The 24,107-nt window shown below is 42.3% G+C and overlaps 1 protein-coding gene across 3 annotated transcripts in view; it reads left to right on the top strand.

Annotated features, from left to right (window-relative positions):
* PRR5L (proline rich 5 like) overlaps positions 1–24,107 on the top strand; it is a 77,630-nt gene that overhangs the window by 20,061 nt on the left and 33,462 nt on the right. For all 3 annotated transcript variants that reach the window (XR_006282090.1, XM_038405194.2, XM_038405195.2), the window contains 3 exons: positions 2,000–2,302; positions 3,422–3,502; positions 8,794–8,842. Coding sequence is in view for 2 of the 3 variants with exons in the window: in XM_038405194.2 (XP_038261122.1) it covers positions 2,133–2,302; positions 3,422–3,502; positions 8,794–8,842 (300 nt within the window). In the remaining variant the exon portion in view is untranslated. The remainder of the gene's footprint in view (positions 1–1,999; positions 2,303–3,421; positions 3,503–8,793; positions 8,843–24,107) is intronic.

Raw genomic sequence — 24,107 nt, forward strand, 5'->3', positions numbered from 1 at the left:
TCTAAGGTGCCACCGGTACTCCTTTTCTTTTTGCGAATACAGACTAACACGGCTGCTACTGCTAACATTTTCATACTTAACTTATAAAACCTCCATATTTTTAATTGAAATGAAGTGGATGCAGAATCTCCAGTCTACCACCCCAAAGGGCCATTGAGCATCTGTGTAGAATTTAGGCTCATTTTGCAACAGATTACCTGGGGTTTTGCATCATTTAAAGGTGCAGTGCCGAGAAAAAAATGAATTGGAACATCACTGCTGCATGTGCCACAGAGCTCTTATCCAAACTGTATTGAACCTGTACAAAGGATCTGGGTGAAGCTTTGGACAGAGGCATATAGACTTTAAGTTCTTTCGGGTGATGACTATTTATTAGGTTTCAGAGTAGCAGCTATGTTAGTCTGTATCTGTTTAAAAAAAAAAAGAGTACTTGTGGCACCTTAGAGACTAACAAATTTAATAGAAGTGCCACAAGTACTCCTTTTTTTTACGACTATTTATTAGTGTCTCGTATAGCGTTGAGAACATTCTTGGTGCTTAACAAGAATGAGGTTCAAGTCTTGTTATTTTCTTTAAGCTGATTCACCAATCTGTAGTCATAACACAGTGTCCTGATACCTTGTAATGAACTGCAAAATAAATAAATAAATAAATAAAAAATGTAATAGTGAGTGCAGCAGCCATGCCTAAGTTAGTCCAGTTCTTTGGCTGTCATAGAGTCTGGGGCTTCCTTGAAGTCTGAGACAAGCTCCTGAGGACAAACAAGTCTTAGAACAGTAAGTCAGAACCTGGCAGATGGATATGAAGGGTGGAGGTGGGAAGGTGAGGTCAGCCTAAAACAGAAGTAGTTTGGTAGGGAAAAATGTGCCTGTCATCTATGAAAGGGTTAATTTGAAAACTGCTAGAAATGGGTTCGGGGAATGATCAGTCAATGGGAATTTGTTGTGTTGGTGCAGTGTTTCTAAATTGGATTTTCGCTGGCTGATTCTATTGTCTTTTGCAATCCTGTTGGAGGCATAGTGGAAAAGAGAAGTTCCTGCCTTCCATCTGTGCAGCTTAGCTAAGCATAGCTGTTTGTTTCCCCTCTAAACTGCTTGAAAATTTCTAAAGTACCATCTCTCAAAATACTACAGAAGGAGACGGGGAGGAGGTGCAGTAGAGAGGCTTCAAAAGTTTTGGCTAAGTGTCCGAGTTTTGGAGAGTTTATCCAAATTCCACTAACCTCTGACCCTTCTGCAGTTTACCCAGGGCTACTTAATTATCTCTTGGAAGATGACAATTGGGAGGGAAGTGCTTCTACATTTTATACTTGGTCTAGCAGTTGCACCTGGCTGTGTGGAGTAAAAACTCCAAGGCTCCTTTTGATACATCATTGGTTCCCAAACCACTTTTGCAGGGATCCCCTTGTTTTGCCCCATGCAATGGATGGATGTTTGAGTAACCTTCACTTCCTCCCCACCATGTCCTCATGCCCCAGAAAAGTTACAGATGGCATTATATCTTCATCTTGATTCTTTCTTCTGTTCTCTGTGTGTCTTCCCCTCCATGCTGTCTGGGATGGGCATAGGGATGCACTAGTGGCTCCAGATTGAAGTGACTCTCACAGAAGTATTTAGGCACTTGTGCTCTCGCAGCAGAGCTAAATTAAATGGGAGGAGAGAAGAGATGCTTGGGCCATTGGGCTGCTACTAAATTCACATGGCTTGTTCCCATGGCTGGCTGCCGTTAGGTACTGCTGCAGGGGCAGGATGGGAAGGTGGGCTGCTTTTAAAGAGCTACCCGCCACTTGTCCTAAGTGTAAACTTGTGGGAGGGGTGGATTAGGGGTTATGTAGGTTTCCTTGTTCCCTTCCTGTGCCCTACACCCTTCCTTCACCAGTCTTCAGAACTATTTTGTTTCCTGAATGCTATCTTGGAAAACACCTATTTTAAGGCATTTCATACTGTGCATGTTTGTTTAGGCCCAGCAATTACGAATCAACTCTTTGCTTTTGTTACAGGCTGAACCCTTGGATTTGAAGGAAGGAGACCCAGTGTATGCCAGTGAGATCACAACATTGATACCCTCCTTAGTTTGACCTTCAAGAGGAGAAGACTTCTGACCCCTTGACACCTTTCAGTCCATCTGAATCTATGACTGGGGGTTCCACCCTAGCCCCACCCTTTGCTGTCCCATTGCAGAAAATGGGTTCATTTAGAAGGCCCAGGCCTCGCTTCATGAGCTCCCCAGTGCTCAGTGACTTGCCACGTTTTCAAGCAGCACGACAGGCTTTGCAGCTTAGCTCCAACTCTGCGTGGAACAGGTGAGGCCCTGCCAGTAACAGGCCTGAGGTAGCTCTGTTTGTAAGGATCTCTAGGTATTGACCTCCAGGGACTGATCCAAGGTATTTCAGATTTTTTTTTCAGCTTAATCAGCCTGCTAGTGAGGATAAATGAATTTTGGGTGCTCCTCAGATTTTGTCTGCATTGGGAAAATGACTCATTGTTGATACAGGTTGGTTCTAGCAATCTTCAATTGTCCTTTCTTTAATGGTGTTGAGAGACTGTTCATCACCACTAACAATTAAACCATTGTACACACTAGCTCAGGGGAACCCACTTATGACAGTGTCAGTAGAATGTCTATTTCCTCACACAGAAAGGACTTTTTTTTGCATATTATGATGTCTTTCCCTTAATGTTGCCTGATCAGGCTCCTGTGACCAGCTGATAAAGTTGCCTACTGATGGCATGAATCTGTGGTGACGTCTACTAGCATTCCTGATTTAACAATCAAGTCCTGCCCACAATGTATAGAAAGTCGATGTTGTCAAACCCTGAACAGTATAAAGACCTCTTTTTAAGATTTTTGTCTACACTAGTCAAGAAGTTGTTGGTTAGAACACCCGGCAGCATCTTTTGGGGACACAGCAGCTTTTTCTGAGTATTTTACAAGCATTGACTATGATGCATTGAACCAGGACTCTAGCTTGGTCTGGATGAACTGATACTGTCTACAGAACTCACTCCAATGTGGACAAGAACCCACAAATATTTCAGATGCACTGGTTTAGCTAGTCATCTACCCCAGGAGCAATGCTGGGTGCTGTGGGTTAGGTGCTGCAGGAATCCAGAAGCATTTGTACAGCCGTGATTGTAAGACGTATAGTATGTGGATGTGCCACAGCCCAGAACTTTTGTTCATTTTGTGTAATGGTTTTCCCTTTAATCACTGTAGATACATTTGTCTCCCCTGAAGTATACAGACAAACAAGAGCAGTGATTTTTAGGGGAGCAAAAGTGGAATTATGTAAGTGCAGTTAACCTCCCTGCCCCATTATGTCCACTCAGCTGTTGGCAGCTAGCTCACATTGCTCGGTGTGTTAAATCATCCTGACGTGTGTTATTTATGGATGGTGTACTGTCTTATTTTTCTTTGGCAGTGTTCAAACAGCAGTGATAAATGTGTTCAAAGGGGGAGGCTTGCAAAACAATGAACTTTACACCCTCAATGAAAACATCAGGTATGTTGCCAAGTTGTGTGCAAAGAGCCCTTTTGGTGTCAACCAGGTGGTGAGGTGGGGTGGAATTTTGTGGGGGAAGGGGAAAGGCTGTGTTCAACTTCCTCTTCTTTTGCCCCTGGGGGGTGGGAGATGTGTATCTAAAGTTTGGAATCGGCTATTCTGGCCTGCATGGATGCACGTAGCTTTGATCAGAGCAGGTTTTGCGTTGATTTGGGTAAAGGGAATTTTTTTCCCTTCTTCAGGAATTTATCTTTTTTGTTGGATGCTAATGCAGTGTTGCCAACTGTTTTTCCTAAAGCTCCAGATCCCTGAGTCATGTGATTATTGAAGACTCTCTGCTTTCATGAAATAACTAAATAAATAAGCTACTAGCCCTAATCGTGGTGAAGAAAAGCTGGAAAATATGAACCCGTTATGTTTCAAAATTAGAAGGTTCTTTTTATTTGCCTAACATTTGTTATTTTTAAAAGCTCATGATTTTTAGGCAAATCTCATGGATATTTGAATGCTTACGGTTGTCAGGGCTGATTCAACTAAGACCTCCCAGTCAAGGGTGACTTAAAAACCCACTCTACATTAGGCTACTCGAATCTTGGCTGAAAACGGATTTCAGCAACAAGTCTGCAAAATGGTTTACTTTCTTATGGAGACCAAACTATTTTCAATATTGTTGAGACAGTGAGATTGAATCTTGGTTCTGCTTTGATTCTGTGGTAGAATCCATTCACCCTTTTAGTTTCTGGCCTTTCTTGCATTGAGAAATTTTCTTATTTCAAAACTTGCTGAATGCAACTTCAAAACCAGTTCAGTGAAAAAGGCCCTGGCTGCTTGAATCCAGGCCTACAATACAACTCCCAACTGTATTTACTATCAGTTTCGCTAAACTGGTTTGGAAGTGGGTTCAGATTGTTAGGAAAACTTCCCCAGTGTAGCTAGGCTTGGAAAACTTCCCCAGTGTGTTTCAGTCTGGTCTACGTGAGAACTTTAAACTGACTTCAGTACTGGTTCAGAGGGATCTGCCCCTTGAAAACTGTTTTCAGCAACAGGTGAATTTCCTAGTGTAGATAGGACCGTAGGGTAGATGAGTCTCTGTCCCAGCCTCAGAAAGACTGATTTCCTGTTGGCTTTTTACCAAATGACACATGTTAAAGATATTTTTCTGGGGCTGACACCCCCAGATATTGCTAGTATGTGGTGTTTTTCCTTCCATCATCTATCTCATTACATACACATGAACTCAGTTTGAATGTTGTCACAGAAGGGGAAATTGACACCTTTTATATAAAAGATTAACCATGTGGCATTATTGCAGTACTCTTGTACACTAAGTTCAGACGGCTGTTCCAACTGAAGCCCTTATTTTCAGCAGCCTAACCCAACCCTTTCCCTACTTTCAAAATAAAACCTAAAGGCCATGACACTCTTCCCATTTTATCTCAGCCCAAAGGTCAAAGCTTCGTAAAATTCCATTCAGCCACTTTTAAGATCCTCTGAGTAGCAAACAGTACCTTCCATGCCTTTAATTACCTCTTTAGGTGCTGCCACTGGAGTCAGAAGTCCCCAGATTTAGTGCCCCATAAGGGGAGCTGCATTTGATCTACAAGAAGAACTATAGTTTAGAAATAAATGTCTTAATGATTTCAGAATAGTGTAGTCTGTGGTGCATTTGGTTTCTCTTGCTGAAATTAACACAGACTGTAAAGAGTTTGTTAAAGAACAGGATTTTTTTTGGTGAAATTTAGAAATATTCCCACTACCTTTAAATGCAGAGTGTGTTCCTCCAAATGAGAGACACTTCTAGAGCTGGGAGCACAATCATGAAATAAACACACGTTCCTTTATTTAATGTTCTGAGAGCTCCCAGTGTTGGTTACATTTCAAAGTGTCAGTTCTTAAAGAAATAGCCTCCCAAATTCATTAGGTAGTGTAGTAATTTCAACCTACGCAGCAAAGGATATGGATTTGCACACACACAGATCTGTACTCAGCATCTGTGATTCTAAATCTTTCTTCTGGCAAACTGTCAATAGATATGCACACTAGCCTGGCACCTGGCTAGTTCTTACGTGCCATGAAATTGAGTCAGTGTGTTTTCCTGGTTTGTATTACTTGGTTCATGTTACCCACTGAACTCACCCAATGCAAGATGTTTTTTAAAAGAAAAAACAAAAACACTAACAGCATCCCACTGATTCTCCACGGAGCTTATTTATGTGATATGGGGGGAGGAACGAGAGGGTGCTAAATTGGGTAGTAAAGATGGGACTGGGGACAAGAGAGTGGTAACATTCTGCTATGAATCGCTGCCACAGAGCTTCCCATCTCCCTGTCATTTGAGATTGCTTCACTAGCTCCTTTTTTGTTTTTCTGTACTGAAGAGGTGAGGAGCTCAGCAAGAGGAAAACTTGGTTTAAATTTAGGTTAACATAGTTACACCAAGCTTAGTCCCAGTACAGATGCAGCTATGTTGATGCTTCCCATGATTTAAGTATCTTTGTTTGGGGAGGCAATGTTCCTGTGCCAATGGAAAAAAACCTTCTATTGGTATAGACCGCATCTATGCTGCGTTGCTATGCTGGCATAGCTAGGCCAATATAGCCTCCATATCACAGGCACATCCAAGGTGTCAGAATGCTGCAGAGAGGTGGAATTTCAGGAAGCAGGAAATGAGCTGGCCATAGTTAGGCCATGTCTACACTACAGTCCTTATAGCAAAGGAGCTAAGGTCCCACAGGTGTGCAGCTATAGTGCCATAGTATAGATGGAAGGAGTTTTCCCATTGCTGTAAGTAATCTACTTCTCCGAGAGGTGGTAGTTAGGTCAACAGAAGAATTCTTGAGCCTCATCTACTCTGGGGGTGAGGTTAGCTTAACTATGGTGCTCAGGGTGTGAGTTTTTCACACTGCTGAGGTATGTAGCTAGGTCCATCTAAGTATAGCTCACGTGTTAGTGTGAGGCAGTTACAATTCTCCCAGCGCAGCAGGTGCCAAAATGTATTGGTTCATGTCTCACCTTCTTAAAATGTTGTGAAGTGAATGGCTGGAACACCAGCCTCACGTACCACCAGTGCTACATGTACCACAATTTGGAACCCCCTGCCTACAGCCTTCAGTTGCAAGGGAAAGGAATTTTCACCAGTTCTTCACTCTCTGAGTCCTCAGATTCACTCAGCGTCCACTGACTAAATATCCTGGTTTTTTTCACATTGGTGGAAGCCAGTTTCAGAGCACTTCTGAAAATCAGGCCCCAAAAGACTAACCTTCTTATAGTTGCTGTCCCCTAGAGAAGGAACTTAACAGTGAGTCTGAGTCTCCTATTCCAGCTCTGTCCACCCTCTAAGGAAAGTTTCTGCTGGTAAAAAGGGATGTTTAATTTTAGTGATGTGCGATGCAATTACTCCTGCAAAATGCCTGAACTTGCCAATTTAAACAGACTGACAAAATACAGTCCTGTTCCAGTTGCTCCTGATGCAGCATTATGGTGGTGGTTTCTCCCCGTCATTGAGCCCATATAGCATATCCCCCCGTACTCCCCACATCCCTTTTGCATTAGTGAGAAATAGGTACATATGCTGAAAACTGTATAGACTTTTGTTATAGTCCAAAAGGCTCCCGTGTGTGTACATATATGCAGAGATCTAAGGGGAAATATCTATGCATAATATGTGTGTTCCTATGTAGAGACCTTTATACGCCCTCAGAGGACCATAGCACCAAAAGATAATTTTATGTAAGAAATATTTTATCATGAAAATCAACTTTTTCTGAAGACTGCAAATATAGTGGTAATATTGTCTCATGCTTTCAACATGAACCTGGGAGTCAAACATCTCCCTAACTCAAATATTAGTTCCACTGGAGACTTTCTATATTACCTCTCATGAATGGAGAAAGTGAATCAGGAAGTGTTATTTATCCTTCCCATAACACACAAACCAAGAGGTCATCCAGTGAAATTAATAGTTAGCAGGTTTAAAACTAGCATAAGGAAGTATTTCTTCACACAATGCACAGTCAGCCTATGGAACTCATTACTAGGGGATGCTGTAAAGGCCAAAAGTATAACTGAGTTCAAAAAAGGATAAGTGTATGGACGATAAGTTCATCAATGGCTATTAGCTAAGATGGTCAGGGACACAGCCCATACTGTGGGTGTCTCTAAACCTCTGACTGCCAGACGCTGGGACTGGATGACATGGGCTGGATCACTCGGTAATTGTCCTGTTCTGTTCATTCCCTCGGAAGCACCTGGCATTGGCTACTATCAGAAGACAGGATACTGGGCTCAATGGGCCATTGGTCTAACCCAATAGGACCATTCTTATGTTCTTACATTGTGCACAGTCTTCTCTCGGTGCCTCAGTATCCCCATCTGTAAAATAGGCATTACAGTACTAATTTTCTGGGCATGCTGCAACCCCTCCCCCATGTTTGGTTTGAAAATCTATTTAGTCAAAAAATGTAGCACTTAAAAAAACCCCAACAACATTCTCTCAATTTTAATAACTTCCCCCCCAAACTGGAAATATTGTGGGGTTTTTTTTATTTAAAGGGAGGATAACAACTTTCCCTCACTTTACTTCCCCTGTACCCTCCATTCTCCAAATGAAGACTGTGGGCGGGGGAAATCCCCTAAATTTGAATTGAAACAAATTTTTGCGTAGAAATTTTGTCAAGTGGTTTAAAACAAAACACGTAAAATGTTGACTACAATGAAAACGGCTCATTGTTTAAAAAAAAAAATCTTTCGTGGGGTAGGGAGCCATGTTTTTTCAGCTACCTCTAGTTGTAAGGCCCTGGTGTATAGAACTTTAGGGATGAGGATGGATTCCTCCCTAGTCTGTACATAACCTCCATTGGCATTATAGGAGGCATGCAGAAACATGAAGGGAATCTAGCTTTGACCAGAATCACACTCTCCTTTCTTCATGGTGTTCCACTTACACATATCAGGATGTCTTTGGTATGACTATGGAGGTGATAACAGTGTAAATTTATGTACAAGCGGAGGAGTTATTTCAGAAAAATTCTGTGGGAGGCAAATTTGTGTGAGCATATAGAACATTATATATGATTATATTATATCCTGCAAGGTCTGGGGAAAGGGGGGAGGGGGAGGACAAATAGTGGAAGACATAATGGTGTGCCATAGACCTATGTAAAGTCTGGGGGTGGGATGGATGAATCCATATCGAGGGGGCAACTGCCTCCTTTGCCCCGTAGCGAATGACACCCCTTCTTGTGAGAAATGACCTGCAACCAGTTTATAATGCATGTTCCATTTCTTTTCAGACGTTTGCTGAAAAGTGAACTTGGATCCTTCATCACAGATTATTTCCAGGTAAGACGTGTTCCTGTTTGTTTCTTTGTTTTAGTTTGCTCTTGAAAACTTTTTCATATATAGAAAAATAAATAGAATCGCTTCTTACAAGTATGTAGCCTGCATTCAGTGTTTTCTGCCACACCGGTTCATGGAATCAAATACAGTATTTGGATTTTTTTTTACTAAGGGCTGCATTGTCTGATGTTCAATAATATTTGTCGTTATGCATGGTAAAATAAAGATGGCCAACTCCCATGCCTCAGTGTGTGATGTGATCATCTGCTTGGATCAAGAAGGAAATGCCTCTCCTGAGCAATCTAATAGAGAACTGGGTGCACTGATGTTTCTTTTTGCCTTGGGTTGGCAGGGGTCTTTAGTGGTTAGAGCACAGGACTGTGGGGCAGGGGTGGAGCTGGGTCCAGGAAAAAAAGTGATCTACTCCTGGTTCTGTCAATAACTTGATGTATGGCCTTGAGTAAATCACTTCCCCTCTGTAAACTAGGGCAGATACCCACCTTTTATAAAGTGCTTTGAGAACCCTTTGAGATAAGTGCAAAGCATGGACTGGATAAACTAATATGGTATGGTAATTCCTATGTTTCCAATACAAATCCTCAGTTTCTCAGAGCGTAACTTTAAAACCCCCCCAAATATTTAGAAATAGTGGATGAAGTTTCCCTCTCAGGGTAAGGTTCCCTCCCCAGCCCAATCAGCAAGAATTTAGTCTGATCACTATCTTGGGATCCCAGAAATGTAATTCCAGTTTGTGGAGGAGCAAAAATCTAAAGCCTGGAGAAGAGGTAATTAGTCACAAATCTGCATAAATGTAACAGCCTTTAACTAATAATGTCATCGTCTGTGGTCAGACATAACCACATGAAAGTGTGTTTGAGATGAGTGCAGGGGCATGCTGATGTTTTCAGTACTGCAATCATTCAGTGGTGCTATTTACAAAGAGCAGGACTGCTGAGAACAACAGGGATTTCAGTGTTGGTTTTATTCTCTACCAGTAAAAGAGAAGAAAAAATTGCACCACTTCCTGAGGTGGCTGAAGTTGCTTGTGTACTGTGTCAGTAGTAAAAAAAAAAAAAAAAACCTGACTGGTGGTGTTTCCTTTCAGTATTAGACTGTATGACTTAAAAAACGTGCTGTTGAGTGAAAAATAAACTCCTGTGTTGCAGGCAGCTATGTTTCACCTCTTCAGACCCTGTCTTCAAAACTCATTTATTGGAAGGAGAAAACTTTTGCTTCACTTAATGGTAGGACATTTCCTAGAATGTGATCCAAGAGTCTAGCAGCAGTGAGACAGTAATGTAGTGAGTCCCTATTACAAAGAGTTTGGTCTGAGTTGAAGTCCACCATTACTGTAACTGGCTTTGAGGTTGTTTTTTTTTGTTTTTTGTTTTTAAACATTTCAAACCATTATATTTGTTTAGATTTGTGAAGGACTCCAGAAGGGCCTACACCGGTGGTTAGATATTACAGACGGGGCTGATAAACAAAGTTCAACACAAGACAAAATGTATACTTAGGGTACGTCTACACTGCGATAAAAGACCTGTGTCATGGCCATGGCTGGCCCAGGTGAGCTGACTTGGGCTCAGAGGGCTATAAAATTGCACGGTTGGCGTTTGGGTTTGGGCTGAAGCCCAGGCTGTGAGAACCTGTGGTCCCACCCAAACCTGTACACTGCAATTTTATAGGCCCACAGCCTAAGCCCCCTGAATCAGCTAACCCGGGCTCTGAGACTCAGTGCTGCAGGTTTTTGATCACAGTGTGGACATACCCTATGGGGCATGAGACTGAACAAAGACAAGTGTGAAGCAATGCATGCTAGAAGGAGCAATATAAAGTGCGAGTATATAAGCACTAATTGGCTCTGAATGTTCCATGTTCTGGACTATACTGAAAGAGGCAAGTTTTGCTTTTTAACTCTGAATAAGATGTGCTTACATTAGAAAAGTCCTGGAGGACTTGATGGCTAGAATCATTGGTCATAGATTCAAATGCTGTCTAGGCCAAATGGATACCTGTGACACAAACTGATGCTTGCTCGACCTCTCTACAGTACAGCCAATGATAGAACAGGCCATATAGACTAAAATTCTCTCTCATCCATATTGGCTGGGCCTCCAGTTCAGGGTCAAGTCATATTAGTAAGTGAAACCTTGCCTTGTTTTGTGGATAATATGGGGATTCTTTCACCAAAGTTGTCAATCAGTAACACTGGGACTCGGTAGAATTGTAAAATATATCACTTTGATAGAATAGTAGAATAATGATATTATTATATTATTGGCTCCAAAGACCACAATCAGGATTGGGATCCATATATGCTCAGCATCGTACAAATACAGAAGACGTGATGGTCCATGCTCCAAAGAGCTGGCAGTGCAAGGGCGAGTCTACACTTGAGTTAATTTTAGCTTGTTGGGAGGTCGGTGGGGGTTGCACTGGTGTAACTACATTCATGCAGCGGCACCAGTCCAAACATGATGAATGTTTTGTCATTGAAGTTAACAGGACCAGAGTTTTACCTCTAGTATAGTCAAGTGCTAAAAATGTGATTTGCCCCAGTCTGGCTCTCGCTGATGCAAAAAAGCCTGAGTGCAGGCATTCCATAAGAGGACAAACAATATGAGATGTAGACTAAAGAAGGAAGCAATTTATCTTTCCCTGGTGTGTTTGTGAAATTAGACTTACAGTGCACATCATTGACTATAAAAAGTTGACCCACCTTTCCATTGATCTCTGTTCAGGATAGCAAGGCAGTGGAATGGGGCAGTCTGTGTGTGTTATCAACAAGATAGTTTGGTTAGTATTTCTCTATCAGAGAAGAACTCTTTTTTCTTATTAGGTTCTCTAAAGTTCTCTTTTTTTGTTTTCCACCTTGCTTTGCATGGGTCACTTACTGGTTTAAACAAGAGTAAATGGTGAATTCTCTGTAACTTAAAGCCTTTATATTAAGATTTGAGGACCTCAGTAACTCAGCCAGAGGTTATGGGCCTGTTATAGGTGTGGGTGGGAGATTCTGTGGCCTGTGATTTGCAGGCGGTCAGACTAGATGATCATGATGGTCCTTCTGCTCTTAACGTCTATGAGGTTAAAATGTACAATCTGCCCTCCTCTATCCCAAGGGTAGATCTGTTTTCCCCTCAAGATGATGTGCGCAATTTTAAATACTCTAGTGGCAAGCAGGACAATTACAATAACTCCTCGCTTAACGTTGTAGTTATATTCCTGAAAAATGTGACTTTAAGCTAAATGATTTTAAGCAAATCCAATTTCCCCATAAGAATTAATGTAAATGGGGGAGGGAGGGTAGGTTCCAGGGAAAATTTTTTCACCAGACTAAAAACTATATTATTTATACACACACACACACACACACACACACACAGTACAAGTTTTAAACAATTTAATACTGTACACAGCAATGATGATTGTGAAGCTTGGTTGAGGTGGTGAAGTTAGAGGGTGGAAGAGGGTGGGATATTTTCCAGGGAATGCCTTACTGATAAATGATGAACTAGCATTCGGCTGAGCACTCAGGGATTAACAAATTGTTGTTAATGTAGCCCTACACTCTATAAGACAGCACAAATGGAGAGAGGGGAGACAGCTTGGCAGACAGAGACACACATCCTGTGTATGTGAGAGAGAGAGATGTGCATTGCCCCTTTAAGTATGCAGACCGTACTCTAAGTACATTGCCTTTTTAAGTAGATCAGGAAGTTGAGACCGCACCTGTGGCCAGCAAGCTCCCACAGTCCTGAGCCCTGTTGTGTCCTGTTCCTCCCGCTCTATGGAGAAATGGTAAGTGGGGGGCAGGAGCAGGAGGGAGGGGACACCCTGACATTAACTCCCCTCTTCTCCCCCGCCCCACCCGCATAGCAAGCAGGAGGCTCTGGGGAGCAGCTCCAAGGCAGAGGGCAGGAGCAGCACATGGCAGTGGGGGGGAGGGACAGCTGAACTGCTGGCAATTGACAGCCTGCTGGGTGGCTGCCGCACAGGGAACTTAGGGGAGCGGGGAGCTGATAGGGGTGCTGCCGGTGCAACCTGGTTCCAAGCCCCCATGAGCTAGCTCCAACGGGCTGCTCTTTTTGCAAGCAGTGGACAAAGCAGGCGGCTGCCAAACGACGTTATAAGGGAGCATTGCGCAACTTTAAATGAGCATGTTCCCTAATTGGTCAGCAACGTAGCAACGAAACAACGTTAACCGGGACGACATTAGGTGAGGAGTTACTGTACTTGAATCTTCCAAAGTTTGAAAATTATAAAGTTCCTTTAATATTTTTGTCCTGTTACATTACAGAGTACACTATACTATTAGTAAGTGCTAAGAATTTTCAAATCACATTTTCCATAGATTGAGTGCTGGCTCTTACATTATTTTTTAAAGAATTGTTTCAACCACTGAAGGTTAAGAATTTTTCCATGGAACATAGTTCAGATGCTAAGACAAAGCTAACTTTGTGAGTCACTTGAATTGGTTGCTCAGAAGTAATTTTCACCAGCACTCATGGAAGTTTCCAGTTCTTACACTGCATGGAATCATCAAGAATGGAATGAGCTAGAAGGTATCTTCATATTTCTTAGATTGTCCTAATGAAGTCTAGGGAGATTTTATCTTCAAAATCCCCATGGCCCCAGTGTTATCAAGTCTATCTTGTAGTTAAACAAAACCATAGTATAACAGACTAATGCACCCACTCATATAAAGATCTCCATGGAAATTCAAATGTTTGATTCTGTTGGTGTTACTAATCTGCTACTAATCTTAGAAACTTTAGAGGAAATATAAGCCATGTTACTAAAAGTGACTTTTGAGCTTTTAAAGACCAAATAACCAGCACTCAGTATATTATACTGCTTCTGATTTTCTGCAGGATCTACCCTGTGCTGAATGTTTCTGAATCCACATTTTCAGTTATAATCTAGCCCTCATGGACATGATGAAAGCCTTTAAAAATGTAAACCTATTGCAGATTGACATATTGATACGTTATGTACCTGAGTCTGCAGGCAGCCTGAAATGATAGCTTTGGCTGGGGTGAACTGCTCCTTCTCACATTCCAGTGGGTTGTTAACACTCAAATCCAGAGATGGAAAATGTAAATGTTAAGTATTTATCTGCTGACTGCTTTTGCCAAAATACCCAGCTAATGTGCTTACCCCAAACTGACTCCTGAGGTGTGGAAACCCAAGCTGTTCCTTGCCCAGCTGCCAAAACCTCCAGCTTCCTCCAACATCTACATGCAGTACAAAATTGTGGTATACTGAAAACATAGAGACAACATAAAATATATTGACTTTGATATCAAAATCAGTAATAGGGTTCTGTACTGATTGTATTCTCATATTTAATTTAATCAAAACCTCAATTTCTTAAAATTGAAATGAAGCTGCTGCTGAATTTTCAAGTCTGTGGCACCAGAGAGTTGCAGAATCCAGAGACCTTGACCCAGAGTTTAGGTCCAGTTTGCTGAGACATATACAGAGCTTTGCAAATAATAAATATATGGGATAGCTAAATCCCACTAGGGTGTCCAGATTTTCAAAGAAAATAAACAAATTCATGCTAGAGTTGTGCTTAAAAAAAACATATTTCCTCTTCTATCCCCACCCAGTTCTTGAAAGAAGAAGAAGAAGAAGACTTTAGCCCAAATGTTCTGTAGCTCAAATCTGCCTTTTCACCTGCTGATGGCCACGGCCACTCTACCCCATGTCCAGCCTATTGGGTTAAAACTGAATAAGGCTAAAGCCTTGAGGAGCTGAGCCAGAGGACTAATAAAATTTCCCCTGTTCCTGGCACTTTCCCTGCTGGACTCTTAGGGGGACAGCTCCACCAGAGACTCCTTAGGATTGGTCCAGTCCTCTGAACTTGGAGGGGCTTAATAGGCAGAGCAGCCCCAATGGGCTGTGTGTAGGATATGATTCTACTATAGGGCCCAGTTCTGCATGGTACAGGTGACTATGGAAGGTGTTCACTACCTTGCAGGGCTGGCCCAAAGCTCCTTTGTGGAGCTGAGTGATTCACCAGCAGGGACTCTGAATTTTAATTGTTACCATTACAATTTACATGAAACTGTGGGCCCTGCTTAGTCACTTTACTCTGAATTGCAACCGCATGTGGGCAGGAGTGTTGTCTGTTTTCCCTGTAGTTGCTGTAACACTGAAACATTGTGGGCTGGATGCTTACAGTAACACCCTCTTTGTGAATGGCTGTAACTCTGCCTGGCACGCACTCTGTCCTATTCACTCACACTCAGGCCTGGTTCACATGTCAAAATGTTAGGTCAACATAGCTACAGCACTCAGGGATCTGAAAAATTCACACCTCTGAGCACCATAGCTATGCCAATCTAATCCCTGATGTAGATGCAGCTATGCTGACCAAAAAATGCTTCTGTTAACTTAGCTACTGTCACTTGGGGAAGTGGAGTTCCTACAGCGACGGAACAACCCACTGTAGGAAACGTCCATACTAGGGTGCTGCAATGGCATGGTTATGGCGCCGTAGCTGTGCTTGTAGTGCAGACATGGCCTCAGTCACTTTCTCGCTTTGTGTGCCCGTAAAGCTTTCCTCTGATTTCTTTGCGTTAAAAGTAGTTTAAGGCTTGACCAAACCCTCGAGATCGGAACTGCTTTGTATTTTTGAGGCATTGTGACATACAAAGGTGAAAAGTGTGACAGAATACATCGCTGTATTCACATCCTACACACTATTGTAATAATCTTTGTACAAGATTTGCCTTGTAAGGTATCATTTGAAAACTCATAATTTGCTGGTCGGTATTGTCCTGGTAAAATATGTGTGGCGACATTGTATGTGAAGTTACAAGATTTCCCTGTATGGTGTTGTTAACACATGTTCCAAACCCCACTGCCCTACCCAAGCAGAAGTCAGATCTGTCCTAAACAAAGGAAGGAATGTGAGCTTGCCTTAATTTGCATTTAAGCAGTAAACAGAGTCATGAGGCAGGAAGTGAAAACAAAGGAAGTTCAAATGGGTGAGAAAACCTGCAGGGAACATCCTTCCACATAGAGTCTTTGTCTCCTGGATCTCAGCTGGAAATGTTTTTTTAAGAGGGGGACTGAAACAGTAAAAAGAAGGGACAAACACCCCAAGGCACCCCACTCCCTCTCCCTGCCCAAATCATTCTGTGCATCTAAGACCAAAGGAAACAGCTGTTGGACTTTGGTCCCCTAAAGAGTTTGATCAGTAACCTTGCTGGAAGCAAGTGGTGAGAAAATTTACTTTGCAGCTAAGATAGTTTTTTACGTAGATACTAGTAAGCATTATACCTTTATTTTTCTTGCACCCATTTCTGACTTTTATACCTCATTATTTGCACTCACTTAAAATCTCTCTCTTTGTATTAATAAACTTGTTTAACTTTTTATCTAATCCAGTGTGTTGAAGCTGAAGGTCTGGGTACACAGTTTAAAATAATAAGATGGTGTATTATTTCCTTATAGGAATAACAGACTTAATATATTTGTACTGTTCAGGAGAGAGCTGGGCAGTACAGGATATACATTTCTGGGGGAAGGTCTAGGACTAGGGGTGTGTTAGGGTCACCCTGCAGTATAACCCAGGCTGGTGAGAGCCAAGGTGCAGCTGCTGGTGAGAGCCAGGGTGTAGCTACACACAGACACTCTGGTGTGGCTTACATGCTGGAAGGTTATTTGTGAGTGGCCCAGGTGGGAGTATCTACTACTGCAAGGCACCCAGGGTTGCATGGCAGGGGTGATATAGCTCCCAAATAGTCTGGATTGTGCCCTGCTATGTCACAGGTCTCTCTTCTGCTTCTGAATATTGTGGCTTATTCTGTCTGTTGGGCCAAAATAAACTCCCATATCCATCCACTAGCTAAATTTTGGGTAGTTTCAGGGATGAACTCTGCAGCTAAGGCCCAATTGTGGTTTTAAAGCAACTCCTGCAAGTTGGAAGATGTGCATCTATAATCTGGAGCTGTACTGAACTGGCAATGTCTTTCTGAAAAATTCTGGGCACATAATTTTAGGTGACATTTGTGTCCCTCAAATGTCAGTTTCATTACAAAATTTGATGCAAGAGCTATGCGTTCAAAGCAAGACCTGTGCAAGTTGATCAGAGATGGAGCTTGTATTGAGCTAAAGAAATTATGAAATACGATGTAAAAAAATTCAGTGAAACACGCCCAATTTTTTGAGTTTGATATGGAAATGAGACTTTCATTTTGAACAGTTGTTTGCCCTTGGTAAGTGTATTTTTTAGAAATATAAGATATCTCTAGTGCTGAAATGTGAAGGGAAAAGAATCCTGAAGTTGTTTCTGATTTTGTGTTTGTGTGTGTGTGTGTATGTATGTATGTATGCATGTATTTTCTTTTGTAAAGAAGAAGAAGAGAGGCATGTTGAAGAATGTTAATTGCTTTCTTCCATTAGTTAGAGAATTTCTCCACCTCCTTTTGAACTTCAGGAACGTGGCCAGAGGCATATCCATCTTCCAGACCCTCCAGATACAATTGGAGAAGTTTGCTTCATTTTCCCCTAGAAGAAAAAATTTCCATGCTTTGTCACTAGGTCAAAGAAGGTATCACCCACCAAGTGACTGCATTTTACTGATGGGCATCTGACTCCCTTTGGGAGCTTTCTAGTCCAACAACGTCCATACAGAGCAGACAGAACTCAGTGTTTGAGGCTTTTTCCAAAAGAGCCCCCCTGCCACATGCCTGCCCCCTCCACACACATGCGCGCGCGTTCTCTCGCGCTCTCTCTCTCTCTCTCTCTCTCTCTCTCAGCCAGTGGAAAATATATTGTGCTCATCTTCCTCAAGGAGAAAGACCTGAGTTGACTCGGCTGGGATTCTTGGCCCTCTCCGATGTTCCTTCCAGCCATAGACCTGTAACAAAGATACTGTGATTTTATATGAATTATAAAAACATAGGAATTCTCATCCTATCAGACTTCATAAACCCATTTGTTTGTATCTGCTATCAAACACACATCTTCCCTAACTTACTTGGGCCATGTTTGCTAACTGTTTGGGGGTTAATCCAGGGCCTTGTTCCTTTCCAGTGCATCTCCTCTTCCCACAGTGAAGTAGTAATACAATGTTTGTGGCACCCATCACTAGACCTACAGCAACTTGTGATGCCCTGACTGTAAGGTTAAGATTTCACTATGGGATCCAGGAGAAAGTTGACTCAGAAGGGGAATAATCTCTTACACAAGCATACAATTCTCCTGTAATAGCAAAGGGAAGAAGGTGGGCAACCTAACTCCCTTTCATATAGATGTGTGTACTTCAAGCTTGCTTGGTGTGTGAGGCTTTATCTGTTCCTGCTTGTAACTGTATCAGTTTATTTTCCCCTAGGCTATATCCCTCTATGTTGCCTATAGCAACCAGGGATAAAGCAGTAATGAGACATGTAATCTAGATAAGGTCTGGTGCAAATCTGCTTCATTCTGTGTTTGTTAGAGTGTATTCATTCCTCAGCAAACTATACTGTTGGATTTTTTTAAAATGCAAATGTATCTGGCTGAGTGCTTGATCTTGCAAGGAGGAAGCTTAAATTTAATCTGTTTCCAATCTTGGTGTCTTTTGGCAGTAAAGCAAAGCAGCTTCTGGACTAATGAACAGAAAAACCTGTTCTGCTAAATGAATCCAAAATCTGTAGATAGATGAGGTGGATGAGGTAATATCTTTATTGGACCAACTTCTGTGTCACTTCATCTTGAGTTGTCCCTTAGAATATGTGCTAACTACCTATGCTTAACTATTTGTTCAATCTTGTATTTAGCTGTGATACTCTCAGTACCTTTCCCAGACATATAGAATAGCTCTGTGCAGGGGCAATGGAAGCTCCCTTCCCCCTGAAGCCCTGCTGCGGTGCCCCCCACCCTCCAGTGCCCAAACTGTGGCCCTGTCTCACCCTTGACACCCCTTCCCCTGGAAGCTCCGCCTTCATGCCTCCACTTCCCCCCAAAACCTTGCCTCCACTCGCTCCTCACTGCCCCTCCCCCCCCGTTGCTCGCCCTTATGGTTGGTAAAAAAGTGATGGGTCCATGGCCCTGTGCTTCCCCTGCCCATTCCAGCGCCCCGGCTCTGTGTGACTCGAAAGCTTGTGTCTTTGTCACCAACAGAAGTTGGTACAATAAAAGATATTACCTCACCCACCTTGTCTCTCTCAGATCCTGGGCCCAACATGGCTACAACTGCATCCAAAATCTGTAGTGATGTACCCAAACAAGTGAATGTGTCTCTCAAAGGACCTGTCTTCACCCTCGGGAAACTTTGAGACAATTAAAGCTTCACCAGCATTTGCAATATAGGAAGCCTGAAGCTTTGTAGACACAAGGTTCGTCTCCACTATAGAGCAGGTTGGAAAATAGGGGGTGAGATTTTCTGCAGAAATGTTTGACTTTTGTCAAAAAAACAAAATCAGAAAGTTGAAATTTTTCACAGAAAGCAGACCCTGTTTGCAAAAACCTTAGTTTAGTAGGGCCAGATCTACAGTACAAATGTACATTGACGTAACTACATTTCTCAGGGATTTGAAAAATCCACACCTCTGAGCAACGCACTTATACTGACCTAGCCCTCGGTGTAGATATTGCTATGTCGACAGGCGGGCTTCTCTCATCGACATAGCTGCTGCCTCTCATGGAGGTGAATTACCTATGCTGATGGGAGAGGCTTTCCTGTTGGTGTAATAATATCTTCACTGAAGTGGTTTAAGTGTAGACCTGTCCTCACAAACCCAAAGTTTTCCACTGGAAAAAGGTTTTAGTGGAAAATGCTTGACTAACTCTAGTTAGCAACCTTTAGAGCTGCAGCATAGATGGGGTGACATCTGCAGCTGGCATTCGAAGCACTGTGTTATCTGACCCCGCTAAAAAGATTTCAGAGTAGCAGCCGTGTTAGTCTGTATTCGCAAAAAGAAAAGGAGTACTTGTGGCACCTTAGAGACTAACAAATTTATTAGAGCATAAGCTTTCGTGAGCTATAGCTCACTTCATCGGATGCATTCGGTGGAAAATACAGTGGAGAGATTTATATACACACACAGAGAACATGAAACAATGGGTTTTATCATACACACTGTAAGGAGAGTGATCACTTAAGATGAGCTATTACCAGCAGGAAGGAGAGGGGGAAGGAGGAAAACCTTTTGTGGTGATAATCAAGGTGGGCCATTTCCTGCAGTTAACAAGAACATCTGAGGAACAGTGGGGGGTGGGATGGGGGGAGAAATAACATGGGGAAATAGTTTTACTTTCTGTAATGACCCATCCACTCCTAGTCTCTATTCAAGCCTAAGTTAATTGTATCCAGTTTGCAAATGAATTCCAATTCAGCAGTCTCTCTTTGGAGTCTGTTTTTGAAGTTTTTTTGTTGAAGGATAGTCACTCTCACGTCTGTAATCCTGTGACCGGAGAGATTGAAGTGTTCTCCGACTGGTTTTTGAATGTTATAATTCTTGACATCTGATTTGTGTCCATTTATTATTTATGTAGAGACTGTCCAGTTTGACCAATGTACATGGCAGAGGGGCATTGCTGGCACATAATGGCATATATCACATTGGTAGATACGCAGGTGAACGAGTGTGGCTGATGTGATTAGGCCCTATGATGGTGTCCCCTGAATAAATATGTGGACAGAGTTGGCAACGGGCTTTGTTGCAAGGATAGGTTCCTGGCTTAGTGGTTCTGTTGTGTGGTGTGTGGTTGCTGGTGAGTATTTGCTTCAGGTTGGGGGGCTGTCTGTAAGCAAGGACTGGCCTGTCTCCCAAGATCTGTGAGAGTGATGGGTCGTCCTTCAGGATAGGTTGTAGATCCTTAATGATGCGTTGGAGAGGTTTTAGTTGGGGGCTGAAGGTGATGGCTAGTGGCGTTCTGTTATTTTCTTAGTTGGGCCTGTCCTGTAGTAGGTGACTTCTGGGTACTCTTCTGGCTCTGTCAATCTGTTTCTTCACTTCAGCAGGTGGGTATTATAGTTGTAAGAATGCATGATAGATTGTACATTGGTCAAACTGGACAGTCTCTACGTAAAAGAATAAATGGAACTAATCAGACGTCAAGAATTATAACATTCAAAAACCAGTCGGAGAACACTTCAATCTCTCCGGTCACTTGATTACAGACGTGAAAGTGGCTATCCTTCAACAAAAAAACTTCAGAAACAGACTCCAAAGAGAGACTGCTGAATTGGAATTAATTTGCAAACTGGATACAATTAACTTAGGCTTGAATAGAGACTGGGAGTGGATGGGTCATTACAGAAAGTAAAAGTATTTCCCCATGTTATTTCTCACCCCCATCCCACCCCCCACTGTTCCTCAGATGTTCTTGGTAACTGCTGGAAATGGCCCACCTTGATTATCACCATAAAAGATTTTCCTCTTCCTCCCCCCCTCCTGCTGGTAATGGCTCATCTTAAGTGATCACTCTCCTTACAGTGTGTATGATAAAACCCATTGTTTCATGTTCTCTCTGTGTGTATATAAATCTCCCCACTGTATTTTCCACTGAATGCATCCGATGAAGTGAGCTGTAGCTCACAAAAGCTTATGCTCAAATAAATTTGTTAGTCTCTAAGGTGCCACAAGTACTCCCTTTCTTCCTGCTAAAAAGCATATTGTAACTGCAGTTCCAAATCATGCAAAAACCTTTGACCTTTGCAGGGCTATAGTGTGATGCAGAAACACAGTGCCATCTATGATGTATGCCCAAACCATAAATTGTTTCTGTGGACTAAAGTGCTGTTATTTAGTCCCCTAACACCATAGGATCCACACTGATCTGAGTAGCTCTGCTTGTTTGTTCCAGGGATGTGAAATTTCCTATGTGCAGGGGCTAGTGTGTGGGGAATGGAGCCCTAAGGGCCTATGCATTTGAGTTCCTTAATTTGCTTGCAAATGAGGCACAAATGAGTTAATCTTAAAAAGTTTGTGGATGCCAACAGGAAAAAGCTATGTGCTGGCAAATCTATGATTGCAGAATAGCTGCTCTTGGAATTGTGAGAATGGTTTCCAGTTTAACAGCTTGAATTTCTGAGCTCTGATGGCATTGTTGGCCCTTTCTGTGCCACCTATTCCCCCAGTGTTGGAAACTTTGGTAAAGTACTGGAATAATTAAACCTGTTTTGAACAGGGTCAGATAACATATGGTTATATATATCTAAAATAACAGGTTTTAGAAAGCAAGCAATAGCCAGCACTCCATTCACATTACAGCTCCCATATATGCTATTCAGTCCAAATGTCTTAACCATCTCTGGCTCCATCATATGTATATTCCTTGAGACAAATTCTGTCTTGACTTGCCTTCCATGCAACATCATTGACTTGAAGGCAGATTTTGGCCCTTTATGTATATTTGGGGAACCCTTCTAGTAGGTGAATTGTGTATTGGACGGCCCCAAATCAAATTACAAGAGCTGTTCTCTTTCTTAAAGGCTCTTTGCCAAGATTTCAGACTAAAGTAAAGATGCCAAGGGAAGAAGGTCACTTTTTAATCTCGGGTATTTCTAGGGCACCTATCAGTGTAGCATGTAAGTGCTAAGCTTTAATTGCTAAAGATTCCAGGGCAGAAGGAGCCTCTTGCTGTTTTGAATTCAATGACTGATTTGCCTAACTGAGAACTTGGTGGTCTTGCTGACCTTGGCAACATTGAGGGGTCAGATTTTACTGACACACACACTCACCTACATGGATAAATTCTTAAGTCTAGTGCGTGCAGATAGGTTTCAGAGTAGCAGCCGTGTTAGTCTGCATTCGCAAAAAGAAAAGGAGTACTTGTGGCACCTTAGAGACTAACAAATTTATTTGAGCATAAACTTATGAAGTGAGCTGTAGCTCACGAAAGCTTATGCTCAAATAAATTTGTTAGTCTCTAAGGTGCCACAAGTACTCCTTTTCTTTTTGCGTGCAGACAGAATGGCTCTTACACCAACAATCACACTAATATTCAGGTTACTCCCAGTCCCAAAGGACCTGTCACCTACCCCAGGTCAATCGCACTTTAGATCGTCTACCAAAGACAACACTTGTAGCCAATCCTATAATAAACTAACTAACGATTTGTTAGCTAAGAAAAATAAATTAGTTATTTACAAGGTTAAAGAAGATAAACATATATACACACACATGCAAGTTATAGTCTTGGATTTCAAAAGATGGTAGAAGCTTCTATAATGGGCAAGCTCTGTATGTCCTTTAGGGCTACCCAGGCCAAGAACTGGGGATCCTTTGCTTATGTTTAGTAATCCTTGCTCCTCAGAGTCCAAGCAGCAGAGTTCAAGCTAATGGGATGAGTCGTCATGCACTTTTCCTCTTCATGGGTGTATGTGTGTGGGGACAATCAACAAAGCCTTTTGTCCTCCCATTTCCAGGATGCTTTGTCTGCTGACTGTGGGCCTTCCTTTGTTGGGCAGGAGATAACACCTAGTGTTTCACACTTGGTAATGCTTCTTTTCTGAAAGTTCATTTACAGTGCAAACACTTACATATTATCTTATAACATGGGATACAGATATTATAGTGAGATAAATGCATAACGCAAGCTACATGCATTTCATGAAGTCTAAATGCTAAACACAGTTTTATAAATCTAATACCAGTTTTAACAATACTAGCACACAGGTGAGTCAGACTGGCTTCCAGCTATGTATTGTTCAGTGTTCAGTTGAGGCCTTGGGACCTTGGCATGAGCTGGCAACTGGTCTGCCAGTATCATGGATGCAACAGTTTTTCAGGCATTCAAAGTGGCAGCATAGGCATGGCTATGTGCTATGGAGGCCTGTGACTCCTGCTGGTCTAAAGGCTGCTTCTGTGTTACAGAATATTGTGTGGACAGTGTACATTGGGCATTAAGACTGGCACTGCTTCCCCATTGGTTAAAGGAAAAATAGGGGACGAAGATTGTGACTCCTACACAATTACCTGTTCAGAGTAGCCAAGTCTCGGGGATATGGCAATGAAAAGAAACAACAACCTGGTAGATACCACACTTTGCACTGTGGGAGAGAGAGTTACCCCCTGAATATCCATTTTGCTCTGATGGTACAGCATTTCCCATGAGGAGGCACATTCCCTATTGATGCAATGCCTATGGTGGGGTCCAACCTTTCTGAGATGGGAATATGTACATTACCCGTCTCTAGCTCTTCCATCCAAAAATCTCAAATCATTTCACAATAACTGATTTTCTTCCCACAACAGTGGTAGCAGGTCGGTAAGTGTTATTAAGCCTTTTTACAGATGGGGAAACTGAGCCACAGACAGTCTAA

Source organism: Dermochelys coriacea, chromosome 6, assembly GCF_009764565.3.
Source record: "Dermochelys coriacea isolate rDerCor1 chromosome 6, rDerCor1.pri.v4, whole genome shotgun sequence".
NCBI lineage: Eukaryota > Metazoa > Chordata > Testudines > Dermochelyidae > Dermochelys > Dermochelys coriacea.